Source organism: Hyposmocoma kahamanoa, unplaced genomic scaffold (assembly GCF_003589595.1).
Source record: "Hyposmocoma kahamanoa isolate Upper Pololo Valley unplaced genomic scaffold, ASM358959v1 64, whole genome shotgun sequence".
In the NCBI taxonomy this organism is placed as follows: Eukaryota; Metazoa; Arthropoda; class Insecta; order Lepidoptera; family Cosmopterigidae; genus Hyposmocoma; species Hyposmocoma kahamanoa.
This window is the reverse complement of record NW_020653852.1, coordinates 6739109-6759425: the sequence shown is the minus strand read 5'-3', so window position 1 is coordinate 6759425 and position 20317 is coordinate 6739109. Positions and strand designations below refer to the sequence as shown.

At 35.1% G+C, this 20317-nt stretch overlaps 1 protein-coding gene across 2 annotated transcripts in view; it reads right to left on the bottom strand.

Annotated features, from left to right (window-relative positions):
• Nucleotides 1-20317, bottom strand: part of LOC113231140 (zinc finger protein 608-like) — a 131446-nt gene that overhangs the window by 19940 nt on the left and 91189 nt on the right. For both annotated transcript variants that reach the window (XM_026465330.1, XM_026465329.1), the window contains exon 2: nt 9716-9839. In XM_026465330.1, the coding sequence (XP_026321115.1) occupies nt 9716-9839 (124 nt within the window). The remainder of the gene's footprint in view (nt 1-9715; nt 9840-20317) is intronic.

Below are 20317 nucleotides of genomic sequence, written 5' to 3'. Positions count from 1 at the left end.
AGGTTACGTATCAGCTAGTTCAATTATTAAATTCATTCCACAAAAGGAAATAAATAAGAGTAGATTTAAAAAGAATATATATGCAACTCATAATTAATCGTTCTCAACTCATATACGCCCCACTGCAAGACACGTGTCTCCTCTAAAAGTTAATATATACCGACACTATATTACATACAGAAAGATAATATATTATATAAACCAACTGTGTAACGTGAAACCCAGTATGTAGTCGAATATATTTCTCAAGTCCATAGAAGCAAAGAGAAAAGATTTCGGAACTGTGTGTTAACATCACACGATTTAGTTTTAACTTTGCTCATAGCAATTTTGAATCTTTAGCCTTCGTTAGTCCTGAATTAAACGGCACGGCAATCTTATATTTTTGTTACTAAATGGATCAATGCTTAGTCCTCAGATCCATTCATTTAGTCATCCATTCATTTTATCAAACCAAGCCTATCCAGCAAATTAAGTCAACATATCAATTATTTCAATACGGTTACAAAATTTCAGCCTGACTGAGAATGGGTTTCAAACACGGTTTAGCCCCGGGGATTATATAAAACCACAATATTTCGTTGTTAAAGTTAACCTATTGTCCTTTGAATATTTTTTTCTTTCCAGATGGGCAAATTGAGATATAAACGAGGGTCCAGACAGGCCCTTTTTTAAATCACAAAACGAACATTTGCATTGTTTCAAATTTTTTCTTCCTACGGAGCTTTGTTCTGTAACACAGTCTTTTTCATATTATAAAAACACTTTGCATAGTTATGTTATGTTTAACATGAAAAATCCTAGACACTTAATATAGTAGCATACGTGCATAGTTCCCGATATTCTAGATTATTTATTACTCTTTCAGTCAAAAAACATGATATCTTAGAGATATCTGAGGTCTTTTTCTTATAACATCAAGTGACGAGACGAGCAAGTCGAGCACCTGATGGTAAGCTACACGCCTGTCCATAACAGTTACAGTGTCACTCATAGCTTTAAATTGCAAAAATCTGAGGGGCATTGCCACTGCGCCCGTCACCCTGAGACATAAGTTGACAAGTCCCATATGCCTGTAACTTCACCAGCACCCTTAGCCATCTAAACCGGAACATAGTAATGCTGATATTACTACCCGGCGGCAGAAATAGGTAAGGTGGCAGTACTTCCCTGGACGAACTCTTTCACAACGAGCTCTACTGCTACTAAAATTAATCATAATGATCTAAACATTGCATAAAGCGTTGCACTGCCACGCTGGGTTCGATTCCCGGGCCGAGAAAAATATTTGCATGGCCTACATTTATTTCTCTCGTGAGTTTGGGTTTAATTTGTGGTTGTCTATGTATGTGTCCTTAGCACCGATACCGATACCGGGAACCGGGTTTCTCTAGTGAACTGTATCGCATAGAACTAAATTTAATTTCGATTAAAAATGGATTAGTCTTAACAATCAACGACAATTAGGCGTTGTCTGCATGGGAGTTTAAAAACCATCTACATCAGACTGCTTTTAGGTTCACTGATTATTACCCCGCGTAATAAATTACATTCAAAGCCGTAACAAAGTAATTTACTGAAAGAAAATTTTTGTTATTAAAAAGCAAACACGACTGAACAAAAACAAGTTTGATTTATTTTATGAACTTGCTTGAGAACATTTTCAGCTTTGATCACATATTATCGCTCGTTTCAAAGAATAAAACAATTGTGGCCAAAAAAGTTTCCACATACCAAAACATTTAGACAGACGAAATTAACAAGATGGTACCTACATCTAACTACTATTATCATACAATCTCTACCTTCGTGAAATAATAAATTCTCATTAAAAACAATAAGAATTGATACATTAGTCGTATCTATTCCCACCTTATTTATCGTTTCACGACACAATAGACACATAAAGCATTTATCTATAAGCCATTAGCATTTAACAACTTGATATTGAATAAGTTAATTAATCATTTTAAACTTTATTTGCACGGGGATATGAGTTTCAATTAATGATATTAGATGCTATTTGCGGCTTTAAAAAAAAACACATTTCCTATAGTTTTATAAGTTATTTTTTTTTAAGCTTTGAGCGAAGATACATGTCGGAGTTTTCAAATTGGCAGTAAACTTTGAAGTAATTAGTTTTCGTTATACTCATGAACATATTAAAAAAAAGGTGTAGTTATAATAACAAGGTTCTTATGAATCACTGGCCACATACACCAGGAACGTTTAATCGAAATCAAAAGACGATTTAAGTCATTCTTTTTTCAAATTAAACGTTAATTCCAATTAAGCGTTCTTCTTAATATGTTCATGTGTGTTTTTTTTTATATCTGAAATTGCGTTTGTTTCGGGCTCTTTACTGGTCCCATGGTTACGGCAGACTGATAGTATTTTTTTGTTTTCAAGAGCAAAAACAGGACGATGACAAGAACCGCAAATTTGTATAATACTAAAATCAGACATGACGTTTTTCATGACAGCCAACGCCGTAATGTGTCAACTTTAGTCCGAAATACCTGCTAGACTGACAGAATATTCAAAAAGGTTTTCAGATGCGGTTGAATTGAGACTCAATTTATTTATTCATGGTAAAATTCGATCACGGAAAAGTTAAATTACACGTGGTATTTAGAAAATTACAATTCGAACGTGCTCTTTAATGACAGTCGTTAGGAAGGCGATCCCTGTCATTAAAATGTCATGTTTTTTTTTCCAACGATCGGTATCATTTTTAAAGCGCTTAGTTTGTCTATTTTTTAAATACGAACCAATTTAGTTTGGTGAAAGGTCGGCTTTTTAGGCTTTGAAGTGGACATTGAATATGAAACATTTTATTGTAACAAAAGAGGTTATTGCAGGAAATGATGTTGCTATTAAATTTGAAATGTTTTTCAATTTATGTTTTTCAATTCAATTTTTAAAAATTTTGTAAATAAGCATATCGAGTTCTCAACACATAGCAAAAAAAACTATTTTTTTCGGATCTAATTGTTAAAATAAAAGAATTTGTAAAACATATGTAATTGTAATGTTATTTAAAAATAAGGTATTTAATTAATAACTTTTGTAATTTTAGTGAAAAATAGGGTGGTTGGCATTAATATTAGACATAACTGGTTGATGACTGTATTTGGTGAAATTACAGTCACATGGGACTTGTCAACTTATGTCTACGCAGTGGCAGTGCTCCTCAATCATTACGATTTAAAGCTCTGAGTGGCGCTGCAACTATTATGGACAGGCGTGTAGCTTACCATCAGACACACGACTTGTTCATTCCGTCACTTGATATTATAAAAAAACCGTCTCATTTAACCGTGACCATAGGACCTGTAAAGGGCCCGACACGTTGGTGTGTTGAAAAAAACAAATATACGCGATTTAAATTCGAAAAAACCATACTTAGTTTCATTTCCTAAATAAGCGTCTTTCAATGTCATTAATTAAACTAGAAATTATTGAGATAGTAACGAGTAAGAGAGCGATGCGGTATACTGTACCAGGACAAAATCGAGGCAACGAAGGGAATGGAATAGGTTCATTTGGGAACGTTAATTACGCCTCGTGAACGTAATCAACAGTCTAATGGCCATACGTTTGAAGACTTATCCTGTTGTGTATCCTTCTCTATACACTCTAACGTGTTTCTGTTATCTTTATAACTAGTATATGTGTAGATTGGTTATGTTTGAAGAACGTTTGGTTTGTACAATTTTACATTAGTACTTTTTGCCTTTTGTCCATAGAATACATGATATAAACACGACATACATATATATGAAGCAAAATAATGTACACAGTGAACCGTGTTGCAATGATAACCTTAAGAAACTAAAAAAGTGAGCTAAGTTCAATCCAATAATGAGATTTAAAAAGGAATGATAGAGATTACAGTTTTTAATCAAATTCTCGATTCTAGAATAGTTTAATTTCTATACGTACATACATTTTGAATTATTATTGACAATAATAGCATTTAAATGTTCATTAACACATTAACAAATAAATATAATAAACTACATTATACGTGGAGTTTAGTATCATGGTGGCACTTCACATGACTATTTGTATTTGCGTATTTGATATATTTGGGAAACTATCACCATGTGTAGATAGCATGTGTGACAAAGTATTTGCGTTGTTGTCGAATAAGCATTCGACAAATACAGTAAACACCAAACTCGAGTTACCGCGGGCTGGTCGGTTTTTCAACACACATCAAAGGAGTCAATAAGCAGACACGCAAGTAAACCGTCCACACAATACAACAATATATACAGTAGAAGAGGTTAGTTAATGTCTGACGCGTGTCAACTATAGGTCTCAAAAGACCTATCTGAGCTCAGTACACCATTTTCACTTTGTATGGTATGGTTGTGTCATTCTTTCGTGCAAATTCTCTAAAATCCTAGAAAAGTGGCGTGAAATATTGTGTTGTTTTGGAGTGCTAGTACAAGAAACGAAAGTAGGTAAAGCTTATACCCCTGCAATAAGTTCGCTTCTTTTTTGTAGAAGTAAATTAGTAACTCCAATTCGTCGTCGTTCAGCAATTGCCGCTAGATGGCAGCACATTGATTGAAAATTCAATATAATATCAAAATGTCGTGACTTGTAATAATAGGTATAGATGTATTGAACTTTCAACGATATGTCAACATTAACAATCCAGAATATGTCATTTCTTTTCAAATTTGAAACTACGACTAGTCAATACATTGACTTACAATTATATGGACGTCGGGTCCGCGCTAAAAAGTGTCCGCACTTGTAAGGCGCTAAAATCGTATACAGAGCGCGACACTCCGCTTTAGTCTTCATTTGGTCTACTAACAGCGCGATACTGCGATGACATTACAATTTAAATTTCGAATAGGTTGACTTGGGACATTTTTTTCGTGGTTTTTGTATTAGACCCGTCGTCCATTTATTTGTAAGTCAATGAGTCAATATCAAGATTTTGTAGTGTTTCAAATTAAGAATACATATTCTAAATTTGTCGCCACGACATCGGTTCTGATAGTAATCGAGGCTTACGGCACTTCATTGTTTTTTTTTCTTCCGTGGTTCACACTATGGTCATATCATTATTTCATCGGTCAAATTTATCAGTGTCTGTACGTTAGTCTGTACAAGGTAAAAACAGATTACTTAGAAAAAGACAAAATTCTTTTTATGAAGACAAATTTATTAAATCCAACAAAACCATCCTCTCCCTATAGACGCTAGATAATAATTACTTGATAATAGTAAAAAAAAACGTCTCAAAAGCGTATTTTAGTTACAAGACAGAAACATTTCATCCAAGAGCAAATTAATTTACTTAAGTCATAAAGCTACTCTAGATTAAACAAAATATTTATTAGTTATTAGAAATTTCTGATTTTGACTTGAAAAAAAAAAGAATGAAAAATTGAGAGGTACTTTTATTTTACTGCAGATTTATGTTTTCTATATTTAAGTGTGTAGCGCTGGCCCACGAAGGGGTTGCGTAGTACGACGAATTGAGACGCGGACTTCAGTATAGAAAGGCGTATATTATCAAAAATAGTAAATTTACAGGGTTATGGACCCAACCGTATGGTCTCACTGGCCTCACTGGCGTGAAAGCACACAGTTCAGTGTCAAACCTTAAAGTAGCAGACATAGGATGGAAACGTCTCAAATACTTAAGTGCCGTTCAGTGCCATATAAATGCTACAGCGGTAGAAAGCGTTAACAATTCAAAACATATGAGATGACTTATACTATTGAAGTCAACAAAACGACAGTGCGTTTCAAAGTACAACTAATGCCATCTAGCAGTGGCGCGATGAAACTAATTGCATGTTAAAGTTGTGCTTATTACAAGACAAATGTAGTTTGATTTCATGCTGAAACTAAATTTCTTAAATTATGACTACAAAGAACACACTAACAAACTACAAAGAGATATTACGTATTGTTTTTTTGAAAAAAAAATTATTTTGATGATTACCTACAAGCACAAGTAAAAGTAATCGTTACCGCGTACGCCATTCGGCGACATGTCACGGCGACAACATTGACTATGAAAACGCAACGAAATGTTGCTTTAAAAAAAATACTCTAGAATTTAGAATATTCATCTGAATAGCAAAATACTTCTTTTTTTGTCTAAGAATATATTTTCTTAAAATACACCCAAGAAATCTTGAAACAATTTAAGATTATTTAAATTTGATATAAGAGGTAGAAATTTCTTGATGTAAGCAATGTCCAATTAGTTGATCTTAAAGTGAATGTATTTGTCTAAAAGTTAGAATAAAGTTAAAAGTAAAATTGTATTAGAAAAAGATAAGCTTTTGTAAGGACAATATTTTATTACTTTTAATAAATATTCTTTCAGAATGAGCAAATATTTTGAGAAATTGCTTTTTCTTATCAATAGAATTCCTTTTTTTCTGTGTACATCAAACATTTTTTTCAAGTACATCAAACACCCAATAGCGAATACAAGTAGCCATCTGACGTGCCGCCATCAGACAATAGTGATAGGACATGGAAAGGTCTGTTGCTCCGCAGTATGGCGTAGTCACAGACGAGGGAGGGCGTAGTGTTTCACAGCGTCGCTCTTATTCTTCTACAGTTTACCATTCCCTTCTTAAGACAGTCATTCACAGCTCCCGGTAAAGTAAAACACCGTGATGAAATCTGTTGCAGGTTTTCTTTTATATAATATCAAGGGACTGGACGGGATGAACAAGTCGTGCGCCTGGTGGTAAGCGATACGCCTGTCTACGACAGTTGCAGTGCTACTAAGATCTGAGGGACACTGCCGCTGCGCCCTTCACCCTGAGACACAAATTGACAAGTCCCATGTGTTCCATCTTTACCGTTTAAAACCGGAACACAGTAATGCTCACATAACAGGTAAGGTAGCAGTATTTCACTGGACGAACTCTTAACAGATTCAGATTGGTTAACACGTGATGTCTGGCCTAACGTCTCTCCATAAAAGAGACCCGTTCTCGCTCTAAAATAATGGGTAGATGACGACAATTATTGTTAACGTGTAAATTACACAACTACATTAACAAAAGGTCCTTTTAAGCGGGATAATTCAAGCTTTGCTTTCTGTTTTCTCAGACAGACAGTCTGTTTATTGTGTGAAGCGTTTTTGTTGACTAAACGGGCGAAGTTATGGCCGAGTGGGTGGACGCCACTGCGCCGCACCGCACCGTCCTCACACAAAGCTCTAATCAGCCTTGCCCATTGTTTTCCACACCATCACTAGGACAAACAAAACCCCAACATTTCATTTACATCCCACCGGCTTGTTGGCACACCAAACTCCCGAACGCGACTCGTTCCACCGTTAGAATTATTAATGCCGAAATTGCTAACAGAGCTTGTCGACTTTATTAATGATAATGAGGTAATAAAAGAAACGTAAAATTTGATACGCAGCAATAATAAATGTCCGCTAATTAGTGGAATGGAACGCAGGCCGCGTCTCGCACTTAATTGTGAACTTGCATCGAACGCCGTAAACCAGTCTCGAGTACAATTTTGAGCGTCGGCCGATGCGAGCATCTGCGCCCGTTTACGTTTAAACTGGTTGGAATTAATTCAGGAGCTGCCCGCCGTATAAGTAAACGAAACTTCATAAACGTCGGATTACACGAGGCCGTGATAAAATTATAACGCGGTCGGAGTCGCACAGTAAACAGTATTTAATTTCCGTAAGCTCCTCGGCGCCATTAGCCGAAAATAAATAAGCTTCAAGAGGAAGGGCGTGAATTGCCTCTCCCGCCAGGCGGGGCCGCCTCCCCTGCGCCCCCTTTCCCGCGCCCAACGGCCGGATAAATTTGGAAAGTGGCAACAGAAGCGAGCAGATGGTGATTTATTATCGTGTTTTATAATAATTACGGACAGCGCCGGGGGGAGCGGCATTGTGTTCCTGGGTCTCTCTAATGGCGGTCGGAACGTGTGCTCTCGTATTACATTGTGTTCTGTTTTATTTTTCTTGGTAATGACGGACGACCGCATCTTATGGACAGCCATTAAATGTAACCCTCATTAATAAAGCTGTTTGGGAGGGATCCATTGCTAACCCTCCAATATTGATAGGTAATTTCCATTGCAAATTACACTTTCAATCATTGTTCTGAACCACGCGAACAAGTGGAATTATAGTTAAATTATTTGCTTTTGAATATGTAAAATATGGAAATGATCAATGACGAATACATACTTAACAAAGGGGTTCATTCAGTCGGGCTAGCAGACAAACATGATAAACGTGAAGCTTTCGAGGGGGATTATTAATATTCCACTACATTATCTGCCGTTAATAGCGCGCGATATTTACCTACGCCTAATTGGCTACAGCTTTATGCGAATCGTGAACATTGTCATAAAAATAGCAAGCTTAATTTTAAACTTTGAAGGAGACCTGATTATGATTGCCATTAAACAACTAAAAGGTTAAAAGACGACAGGTGCTTATTAAAACGTTCGTTCAGTTTTATCTTTATGAAGGTTTAAATGATTAACATCGTATTTATAGTGTTCTCAAGGATATTTAATACGTTATGATCGATTAAATTCGCTAACTACTCTAACGTTTTTATAGCCTCAGCGCACGATGTTCATGATTGTAGAACATTTTCGTTAGGTACTTTGTAAGATATGATTGTCACCTGACAAATTTAATCAGATGAGCAATTTCTGTTGACTATTATTAAGATTTTTAACGTAGAAATTTGTTATCTAATTACATCTTTTCCGCTAAGGAAATCAAAGCAAAGCATCCGCCATTTACATCGGTACAATTAATTCTTCGAAAGCCATAATTTTACTTGTAAATTTTATACATCTCAAAGCGGTTCGCCGCTTATTTAATTTATTCAAGTACAAATTGTTAGGAGCACGCAAAAGCAAAAGGAAAGTTACACGGAGAAGGAATTTTTCTTACAAATATGTACGACTCTCGTTATATACGTTACATCTGTTTTCTCAAATTTAAACATGTAATTTTTTGTGCAACTTAAATAATGACGCAATTGTTGTAACTTTAGGTCCCTTAATTTAATGTCTAATTATCACACTTCAAGCGAAAACTTTTTCAGTTTTGTAAAACGACGTGTTAAAGTTAATAGTCCAGGGAGTAGAAAGTTAAGAGATTATTTGCTGCAAAAAAAATAGTATAAAGAAACAAAAAAGAGTGAATAAAATGCCTTGGTATTCTATAAACATAATGTGTACCATCGACGGCTGGGCAACTAACAATAGTGACTCAGGAAATTGAATTAAATTGTTACTGAACTGACTGTCGTCGATAAATTTGCACCTGTCATGTTTATAAAATAGGCCGCCGCGTGTTATGCATGTTCAATTTCCATCGGTATAATTCTTCCATCCTTTGAACTTCAAACAGGAATCATAAATAAAATATGCGAGCTATTTTGCCGTATAATCCGACAGACAAAAAGCGAAATTTAAAATGGTAGACCGTTTATTACACGTCTGTTTTATGGATTTTCGAGCAAGATTAATAAGTAAAGTCCACCATTTGAAATCCGATTTTTCATCTGCGAGGGTAATTGAAATTGTATTTCAAAATTTTTAGCATAACACGCTCGGGCACCGGCATTCGTGGCTCGCAGGGCGTTCACTATGTACCAGGCGTGCATAAAGCGTGAGGTGGAATGAGAAGCGCGCTACGGTGCGGCGTGCGCTAGTAACAACTCACCACCTTCCGTTTCGTGCCACACGATGCCCTCCAGCGTGACCGATGTACCAGGCTCGCAGGGCCCCAGACAGTCCGGCTCCGTAATCGTCCCCACCGAAGTACCAACGCATACTTCGGCCGTCTCCTGAAACAAACAAAGAGCTACAATTAGATACTGTTCGCACAAAAATCCAAATATAAAGGAATTGTAATCATTACATAGCATTTTATTTATAAAGTCACCTCTAAAGATAAAAGGCCTTTTATTAAAGACTGTTAACGTCAATAAAATGCCCGAGTCTTTTAAAGACTATAAAGACGAAGATAATCTCAAAACCGTGAAAACATTTGAGTTTCTCGCTCGATTCTCTTAAAAATAAACGTCTTAGCGAGATAAAAAATGAGTATCTCGACTGAGTTTCCCCCACGGCGTGCGCATAAAGAGCACTTGCGTACGATAATATTTTCATAACCGCGACCTAAATCTCAAAATATGTGAATGAATGATCTTGGAGCATGAAAACTCGCAGATTTGCGGTGTTAAACCGCAAAAACGATTTGCTTATGCTTCGCTGTTCTAACATAATTATAGTTTTGTTTAGCTTGTGCCTATGATCGTTTTAAGAACGATTCGAATAAATCATATTATTCTAATTACAGAACTTTTGCACAACATTCTATATACATTTGCCGATTGAGTCGATCTTAGAGGTTTTCTTCTTAATTTTATTTTCCAGAAACATGCATCACACAAACGGAAGTGGGTAATTTTCAGGATAGTCTTATCTACCTAATTTCGGTGGCAATTTTTAGTATTTAAATATTTTAGAATATTATTATTAAGTATTACTTAATGTTCAATATTAGTATCCTGAAATATTATTTAATATTTCACGATAATATACTGGAATACTTAAATAATAAAATTAGGTAGCGAAATTTCCATCGAAATTAGGTAGCGAAAACAAACCTGAAAATTACCCAAATCTTATTTGTTTAAACGTACATACATTATTTTTCTAAGGGCCCGTGTACATCAAAATGTACAGACCACTTGCTAGATGGTCGGACGATACTGTCGGGGTGGCCGAAAGATTGTGGATGAGACTCGCACAGTACCGATTGAGCTGGCGTGCAAGAAAGGAGGTCTATACCCAGCATTGGGTGTTAACGGGCTGAGATGATGATAGTGATTGATCCTATCCATTAGTACAATAACATAATGACAATTTACTTTTATGCATTTTTAGTTGGTTCGATTCCCAGTCCAGGTAAACTTCAAAAATTCTGTGAATGTAGTTCATATTAAGAAAAACAAAAGAACGTTTCCTATAAGTAGAATTAGCTACCTTAAGTACTTCGTTCGTCTTCGTTTTAAAGGTACTTACTTCCCTTTCATGTCTCTTTGATTTACTCCACCTGTATTATTATATGAACATAGGGTATATAGAAAAATATTTTTTTCGTACAAAACTGGGGACCTGAAGCACATTTAGTGCATTTTAAAGTACATTGGGCGTTTAGCACTTTTCCCATTCGAAAAATTAAAACACTTTCGACAAAATAAAGGCATTAAGTCTAATGTTTATATAATAACGTTGATGCAATAACAAATATAATTCATTACTGCAATTGAGAAATTATTTTGATGCGAAGTGTAATAAGCAATATGTAAATTAATGTAATAACGTATAATATAATGTAATATTATTAATTTTTATTACAAAAGCTCACGGTAACGTATAATGTAAAGCAATTTTAGCACACCATAATGGAGTGATATACTGAGAATTTTCCTTAATATAGCAAAATTATTTATAAAAAAAACTATTAACATTTAACGAAGTAGACTTGTATAAACGAGTTATAAGTTGCATGAGTCATATATACGTTTTTTATTACTGTTTTATTTTTAAAATAAAAATACTTTCACACTACGGTCTCCCTCTTTGTTCGGTCCTCCTCTGCCTCAAAGGTTGTCTGAAGGAGATCGCTCTCGGCGATAAGGCCGCCTTTGCCCACGTTAATTTTAAGTTGTCTATGTACTGTTTTTGTTTTTTGTGTGTGAGAAATAAAGTGTATTATCTATCTATCTATCGACTTTGTTTTGAAAATTTTATGAGACATTATACAGTATTAATTTTTTTTTATTGAATTTCACGACGTTATTCATATATTTTTGTATAACCTAACCTCAGTACAGAGTACTAAAAAAAACCGACCTCAAATGTCATTCATTCCCGAGTTTACTACCCTTAGAGATCGAATATTTTATTCAAATTTAAATGGAACCACTACTGAGGTACTCTTTTTCAAACAAAAAATGGCGGAGTTATCGCGTATACATACAAAATAAAAAACATTCAGTCGAATTGAGAACCTCTACATTTTTGAAGTCGGTTAAAAATTAAATTCAAAGATAGAACACAAAGAAAAATTCCTTCGAACAGTAGGACTAGCACGACTAGCACGAAAACGACATAAAACGCTAGATACTCCTATTGTCACATAGATATTTCGCATTTCATGTCGCACCTTGTCGGCTAGCCATACAGACTGGACTTGAACCTACATGACTACGCTGTCCTACGGTACGGCGTCGCTGTACCAACTAAGCTACAGGTCGACGAAATTCTTCTACGTATCTGTTATAGAATATAAGAATATAATACAAAGATATATTGGGTTTTTTCGGTTTTCAACGCCGTTTGAGACTTTGATTATTTAAATTTTTTACTTTCAATTTTACATTCTTTACTTTATATCTGTACAAAAATTTATCCAAAAAATTAATAGACTGTCTGGGAAACCCAAGGACCGGGTTGCCCAATGCATTAGCATGGCCATACAAATGGGGGAACGCTGCTAGCATCTTGGGCACCTTGCCGCGGGGACCCAATTTTATTCATAAATCCTAATTTTACTTTCTAGTATTTAAACTTTTATTGTATCTTACCTCTATATTATGCAAATAAAATTAAGATGGTTGTGGAACAAACTTGTGAGTACAGAAAATTAACGAATTTATTACATTATACAGAGTCAAGACCACAACTACGGTCTAGAGTGTCAAACTTGATGTGCTCCTGACTGTACTCTCAGAAATCTCTTTCGGTGACTGTAAATTAAGAGCTTTAGGGTAATTAATTAAGTTTTTCTAAAGAAATTTAAGCAGTCTCGGGTAATAATTTAGACGACAATAATCAAAAAAGTGGCGTAAAGAACATTGTAAAAAGATTTATGCGGAGTGGTTTTCTACTTCTTTATGAATCTGACGTAACGGATAACATTGAAAAAACAATAAAGAATTTAGAACATAAGTCCATAATTATTAAAAAATAATGTGCCAGACAACCACATCAATACACAACCTCTTAAAACAATATTACTTTAACCTTACATTGACTTTTCGTACCATAACGCGTTTAAAGTAAGCTTATTGTAATGTTAAAACTATGATGTTTTATTGGCAGCTTTGTGACTATTCATTCACTCATTTCGTACTACGACGCGACTTTAACATTAAAGTAATATTGCTCTTATATCAAATTTAACAATCTTAAAATAGTTACACGGATGCAATGGAAACAATATTATTTTCAGTTTTATTGTCTTAATATTGATTTGTAATGATTAAAAGTTGAGTTGAACTTATTTATTTACATATATCTCTTCAATATATTGCTTATTTTTTAATTTATTAGCACTTAGTAAATAATTATTCGTTAAAAAAAATACGCGATGTTTATTTCGTGAAATTATAACAGCGCCATCTATATGCTCCTTGGCGAAATTAATAGTTGACACTAGGCTATAGTTCCGAATTTACAACGTGACTATCAAGACTCAGCTTGTTTTATTTATGTTTCTTCACGAAAATGTGGAATAATTATTGAAAACAACGTAATTTTAATAGATTTTATTATTACATACTTTTCTTTTCTTAATAGTCAAAATTCTCTAAATGTAAATAACATAAGGAACTTAAACACGATAAAACGATTCGGAACATCAAAAAGAAAGATATTGCATTATATAGTTCACATAGCGTTATCTCTTTCCTATTTTTAGTAAGGAATAGACAATATTGAGAAATCATTCGTTCTTTCAATCACTTTTGCAATAATACATTAGGTACTTGGTTGACAGGTTCGTCATGGTACGAATATGAGTAATATATTATTATTAATATTAATTAACGCTTACATTGAAATAAGATTGTTTTTGGAAAGGTTATGGTAGGCCCCCTGGTCTCAAACAATGGAATTCCTGGATTATGAGCACCAGAACAACGTAATTAACTCTGGGGGCATTACCCAGAACATTTAGACCAGAACCAATTTAGAAAAGTTCATTCCCCAAATTGGTCCTTCGGGAATAGAGCCCGGTACCTCCTCATTTAGTACACACAACGCTAACCGCTTGACCACTGAGATCGCCAAATATATTTATTCTAATGTAGTACTATTACGTACATGATCGCTTGGCCATGTTCCCACCTGATGTTAGATTTTATCAGACCATTTGGATTATAAGCACTTATTATGATAATTTCAGTTGTAATTTGAATAAACATAGGTACTATTAACTAAACGTTCACCTGAGGACCGGTTCAAATAACACCACACAAATTTTAGGCCCGATTCAGATGACAAGCGTTATACGCGCGTTGGGTGAGTTTTGGGACAATTATCGACCTTTAACTGTTTTTAGTATATTCCAGTGAGATGCACGACTGGACGTTGTGAACAACGCAGTTGCCTTAGTCAGGTTAATTAAATAATAGCGATTCCATACAAAAATGTGTCTTTAAATACTTAGGAAAGTGTGCTTATAGTGCTAGTAGAAGTCCCAAGTAGTTCAGTTGAGCTATTGAACAAGATGTTATCGCTCCTTTTAAAGACCGAGCAGACATAAGTATAGTTCACATGCAATAACAAAGACGAACACAACCTAGTCTTTATAACAAATGCATTTGTGAATTTTATTAGTAACTTACTCTAAGCACTAATGAAGTCTATTTTTTCAACTCCAATCAACAATCAATCTCTGTTGTTTCAGCTCTCAAAAAATAAAGATAAATACGTTATTTAAAAAAATACACTAGATAAAATTACGATAATTCAAAGATAGCAAATGGTGGTAGTCCTTTTGTACATCATGTCGCAACCTACCAGGTTTCAGTTGTTTACTACCTTAGTTTCGTAGATAGATATCTTTCATTCGGATCCTTGTCAAGTTGCAGAAATTTAAAGAAATACTACAAGCAAAGCAAGCCTTCCCAATCCCCAAACAACTTTGTTTGCAAATGGCGATTATAACTAACTAGCCTGTCCCTTCTTTTGGTGACGCTTTTTTGTGAAAACCTTTATTTACAATAAAAGTATGGCCCTTAAACGTTATTGGTTGACAATAACAAGCAAACTGCAGGTGGCCGCTACAGACTGCCATTGCCTGCACGCAAGAACAACCCTTAAAGTGGTATCGAGTTAACATAACTGCTAGTATTTTCGATGCCGAAAGCACTCGCGGCAATGTGGCAAATAACAAGTAAATAATAATTCAATAAGCCGCAAACTTAAATACGTAGGAACTCGAGAGATATAATATATTTTTATATTGCTCTTTATATTGAATTATACGTTTTTTATTTAATTACGTCTTAACTACATATATAATAACTCAAATCGAAAAATGTAATGCAAAATTTTCTCAGAACACAGTGGTAGTTTTAGTTTTTTTAATATTGTACTTTGAATTTTAAAAACAGTATGTAAATCTCTTGTAAGGAGCCAAATTACTGAGTATTTAAAAGTAATTTATCTGTCTAATTTTCGATTGTTAACAACGCAGCTAGCAACCCTAGATCAAAGGAAATTACGATTTCTCTATCACAATAATTAATACGCAGCACTATCAAAGCTCGACTAATATAACACGATGTCTTGTCTGTGTTATCCTTAATATTCTTAATAGTTTTGGCAAATTTTTGTATTACTGTTCTGCGTGGGTTGACTGAGTTGTTTATTGGTCTTTTTATGATAACTTTTGTAACTATAGTGAAAAAATAATGTGGTTTACATTAATATTAGACATAACTGATTGATGACTGTACCACCGCAGTCAACCGTGACCATGGGACCTGTTAAGAGCCCGAAACGTCGGTCTGCTTGAAAAAACAAGTATACGCGATTTAAATCCGGAAAAATAATTACATTTCCTATGTGTAACAGTCGCGAAAACCTAAGAATTCGACAACTACAAATAATTTGACAGAACAAAATAACACCAAATGATTATTTTATAGTAGTGTATCAGAACAATTTTGGTAGAATTAAACCGATAGTGATCCACTGTTGACCACCGCCACACTTGTTACTGCAACCGAAGTACCAGGCTCGCATAAACCCACTGAGAGTTTACTCTCAGCGCACGCAAATAGAGCCATTTACATTCAACCGCCTCGCCAGAGGCAAGCGATGATATTACGCCGTCTCCCTCACGCACACACTTAACGACATCACAAATTGTGGACTAAAGCACTCGGAATCCGAGATGTCGACTCCCAAAGTGCGCTACTTATAAGAAAACTAACAAAATTTTATGTAAACGGCACAAGTTATGATATTATTACAAACTTTTCACGTTCACGGCCCTAATAAGGGGAACATAGAGGTCTAAATTCTATTGTGCGAACATTCGTAAGGAATTCTGGGTAACAATAACGGCGAATTTACGAGTAAGTAGGTATTTTCCTATTTTGTGAAGCTTAAGACCCTTCCAAATCCTTCCTAGGAGACGTGTATATCAGCGCGTTATTACGTGTCTCGTTCGTAGTCTTATTTCTAAGAAAATACATTTTTACGTTATCATACAGTGAGGCATTTATTTATATGGTGTATTTTCTATCGTAATTTATTGAAGGAACAAAAGAAAGGTCACATTCATAATTTTTTGTTTCACGAGTTCCAAAATTGTTTAGACCTAATCTTAACAATATGCGTTGATTATCCAAAATGCAAAGGCAAAAACATCGCAAAAACTAATAAATAACATGGTTTCGTTGAATAAAATAAAGAGGAATCTTTTTATCTTTCACTTTAGACAACATTATCTTTCGCTTTTCGAATTGAATTTTATTTTCAAACAACCTATCTTTTTTTGTAGTGAAAAAAGTGTTGTAAAGGGGAACATTTAATAGGGGATCAGGGACACAAAGCTTACGAGTCGGCTGCAACACGCTAGCGGGGGTCGCCAGCTGCTGGCTTATCTCCAACGGAAATTATGAAAAAGTCAATAACTGTAAGTATGTAAACTAACTAGTAACTATGTTGCTAATATGCGGGTAAATGTTAAAAATCATTTTTTTTCCCGGACATACCGCACTTCTGTAAATGTTGTGTTCGTAATGTAGTGCTCAATGGCGGCACCTCACATGTCGACTTGTATTCGCTATTGGATGTTTGATGTAATTGGAAAAATATTTGACGTACAGACATGCAGACACTGACAATTATGACCGTCTATACATTGAGCCACATAAGGAGTTCAAATAATGAATATGACCATAATGTGGACGATCTACTTGCCTTTGATGTGTGTCGAGAAACCGACCAGGGCGAGGCAACGCGTGTTTGGTGCTTCCTGTGTTTGGCGAATTGGCAAACAAGGCAAATACTTTGTCACACATGCTATCTATCCATGGTGATTGTTTGCCAAATATATCAAATACGCAAATACAAATAAGCATATGAGATGCCACCATAAGACGTTGACATAAACTGTGATGTATAATTGCTAAGTCGTTGAAAGCTAAAACGTTCACTTTAATAGCATATGTACCCGTAGTTATTTACTTCTTTAATTTCTCCGTCTAATCTCGAAGGTTTTCTGCAAACTTTCTTTAAGTTGAGTTAGGCTTGAGATAGGCGTAGACGTGTCGTGAAGTTAGTAATTTGATCGGAAGTTAGAGGGCGATAGTAGCCCAATGGTTGCGTCTCGACATTTATGAATATTTCGTAGGAATACCTCTAGCCAATAGTAAAGGAAAATATCGTGATGAAACTTGAAGTTTCACAACCTTATCAAACGTGTGAAGTTCCCAACGCGTCACCAGAGGACTATAGCCGGAACTCTCTCTCATTGAAGGAGACCCGTACCCTACTATTGCTTGTTACAAAAATGAATAAAAAATGTGAAACGTTCCAATTAGACTCGTGAAACGACCAAACAAATAAAAAATAACCTGTTATCAATATTTGTCGATTGAACTTTAAAACAAATTCAAATAGCAACAGAACGACATATTACAATTGCAGACAATAGTATGAATGGCAACAGCCTCTAGGCATCCACTCAAATATTGGAGCACAGCGAGCTTGTTGAAAACAAAGGGGAAGTTAATCAATTCATCAGGCCTGTGTACAATCGACTCTGCCGTTTTTCAATACAGACGCAAAAAGAGGGGAGTTATATGTTTCAAGTCTTATGGCTGCGCATCTGTGTGACCGTCTCGTGGCATCATAGCGCCCAATCGACTAAACTGATCTTAAAGCGTTTTTTTATTTTTATTTAATGACTTCGGTATCTATCATATAGTCTCTTGAGCTATCTCAGTACGAGTTGCATTTTTATTCCCAAAGAGATGAATACAAAAACATTATTATAATAGAAGATAAACGTTCTCCCGGTTTTACAAATTCAAATGCTCATGAAATGACGTTTAGTATACCAGTTTCCAAATTTTGTGACACTGTTTAAGCTTAAGGCATTTGTACTGAAAATACAAGATGCATAGAGTTGTATGTCCGAGAGTGTATTTAAAAAAGGTAGGCACAGCATTGATGGAGAATATCCGCATCCGAGCGCTGAGTAAAATCGTACATCTACTGAAATGTCACATATGTCAGTTAGGGAGAAAAGGGACGAAAAGTTACACTAAATTCAAATAATTTCAGTTAGTGCTTTCTACTATTTGAATAACGACATGTGTCGTTGGCTCAGTTGGCTTCCACTTTCAAACTAAAATATATTTCGATTTCTTTGTAACTGTTTCAATTTATTATTCAACATTAAACTAATATGAAAGTCGTGCAAGAAGACAATGTCATTTAAAGCAACGTTCATTATTTGACGGTCGTAAAATTTACGAAGCGTGTAGTTGCTGCTCTCAACAAATGTTATGAAATACATACCAGCTAGATATTTAGGAAACAGAGTACTAGGAGACTATGAGAGCTTAAGAGGTTACCAAAACTGAATTACACCACAACCCGGGCGAGCATACGTCATTAAAATAATTTAGGGAAATGGCACGTTTTAGTGCTCCGTTTATGGCGGCTTGGTGGATGTGGACGTGCCAGCCGCAATAAATAGCGAGACGAACGCCGCCATCTTGTTTATACAGACTACTTGAACAAGCGAAGTGAGTGAAGTTAACGTTTTTGAGGAGAACTTGAAGGTAAAGGTCTGATTCTATATACATAATATTCAGCGCAGATGAGCTATAAAACTCATATCGTTTTCGTAAAAAGGTTCACAATAAAAAAAGGAACTGCTGCTTGGTAATAACCCCGGTGTACCCTGTCTTTTGTTATGCTTAGTTACTGAAGTAATGTTGCTTGCTCCTCTGTGCAGTAAACACCATATAAATATTACCGTATAAACTGTAGAGATATTTCAAAATTGACTTTTAACCATTAATTTTACAAACATAGTCGAATGGTCATTAGCATTACCGATACAAACACAAATTGGCACAAAGCCGATAAAATCGGTACTAACAAATCGTAATTGAATACAAATTAATTTAAATGATTGAATAATATTTCAAGCGTATTCAATTAGTAAGCCTAAATACATGCGATTTAATTAATACTCTAATTATGATAATAAGGAAACTGTAATATGAAAAACACCATTATTGTAGCGAACATAAATCTTGTTTACATTTTCAGCTGCATTGTTTAATAATGGACAATGCATTGCATATGTACACTATGCACTTTGCATGTCATGTGATGTCATTATCATTATCAACCACTGTTCGACTTCTTCCACTCCCGTAGTTTGTGTCATCCAACACGATTTTCCGCTAGTATCACCTATTGTGTATAATATTTGATATATTCATACATTTTAAACCCTTGACGTATTGATCTGACCGTACACATCTCCTTAATTGTATTGAAGCTTTTTCTTACAGTACACAATCCATGAAACCGTCAAACCGTTCGACCTCTACCACGAGTTTTTTTACGGTACCAAGTGACTAACAAGTCGTGCACCTGGCGGTACGGTATAAGATCTAGACGTAGTTAACAAAACCAAACAAATTATTATTATTATTATATCCATTTTATTATTATTAATATATATTATAAACATTATCATAATTGTATTCAAACAGTATTAGTTTTCAATACGTTGTATTTATGGAAAATACTGTTATTAATTATTTTTTTTATAATATCAAGTGACGGGAAGAACAAGTCGTGCGTCTGATGGTTAGCTACACGCCTATCCATAATATTGCAGTACCGCTCAGTGCTTTGAATCGCAAACCCTGACACAAGTTGAAAAGTCCCATGATACAAGCACGTTCACCAGCGCCCTTACCCTTCA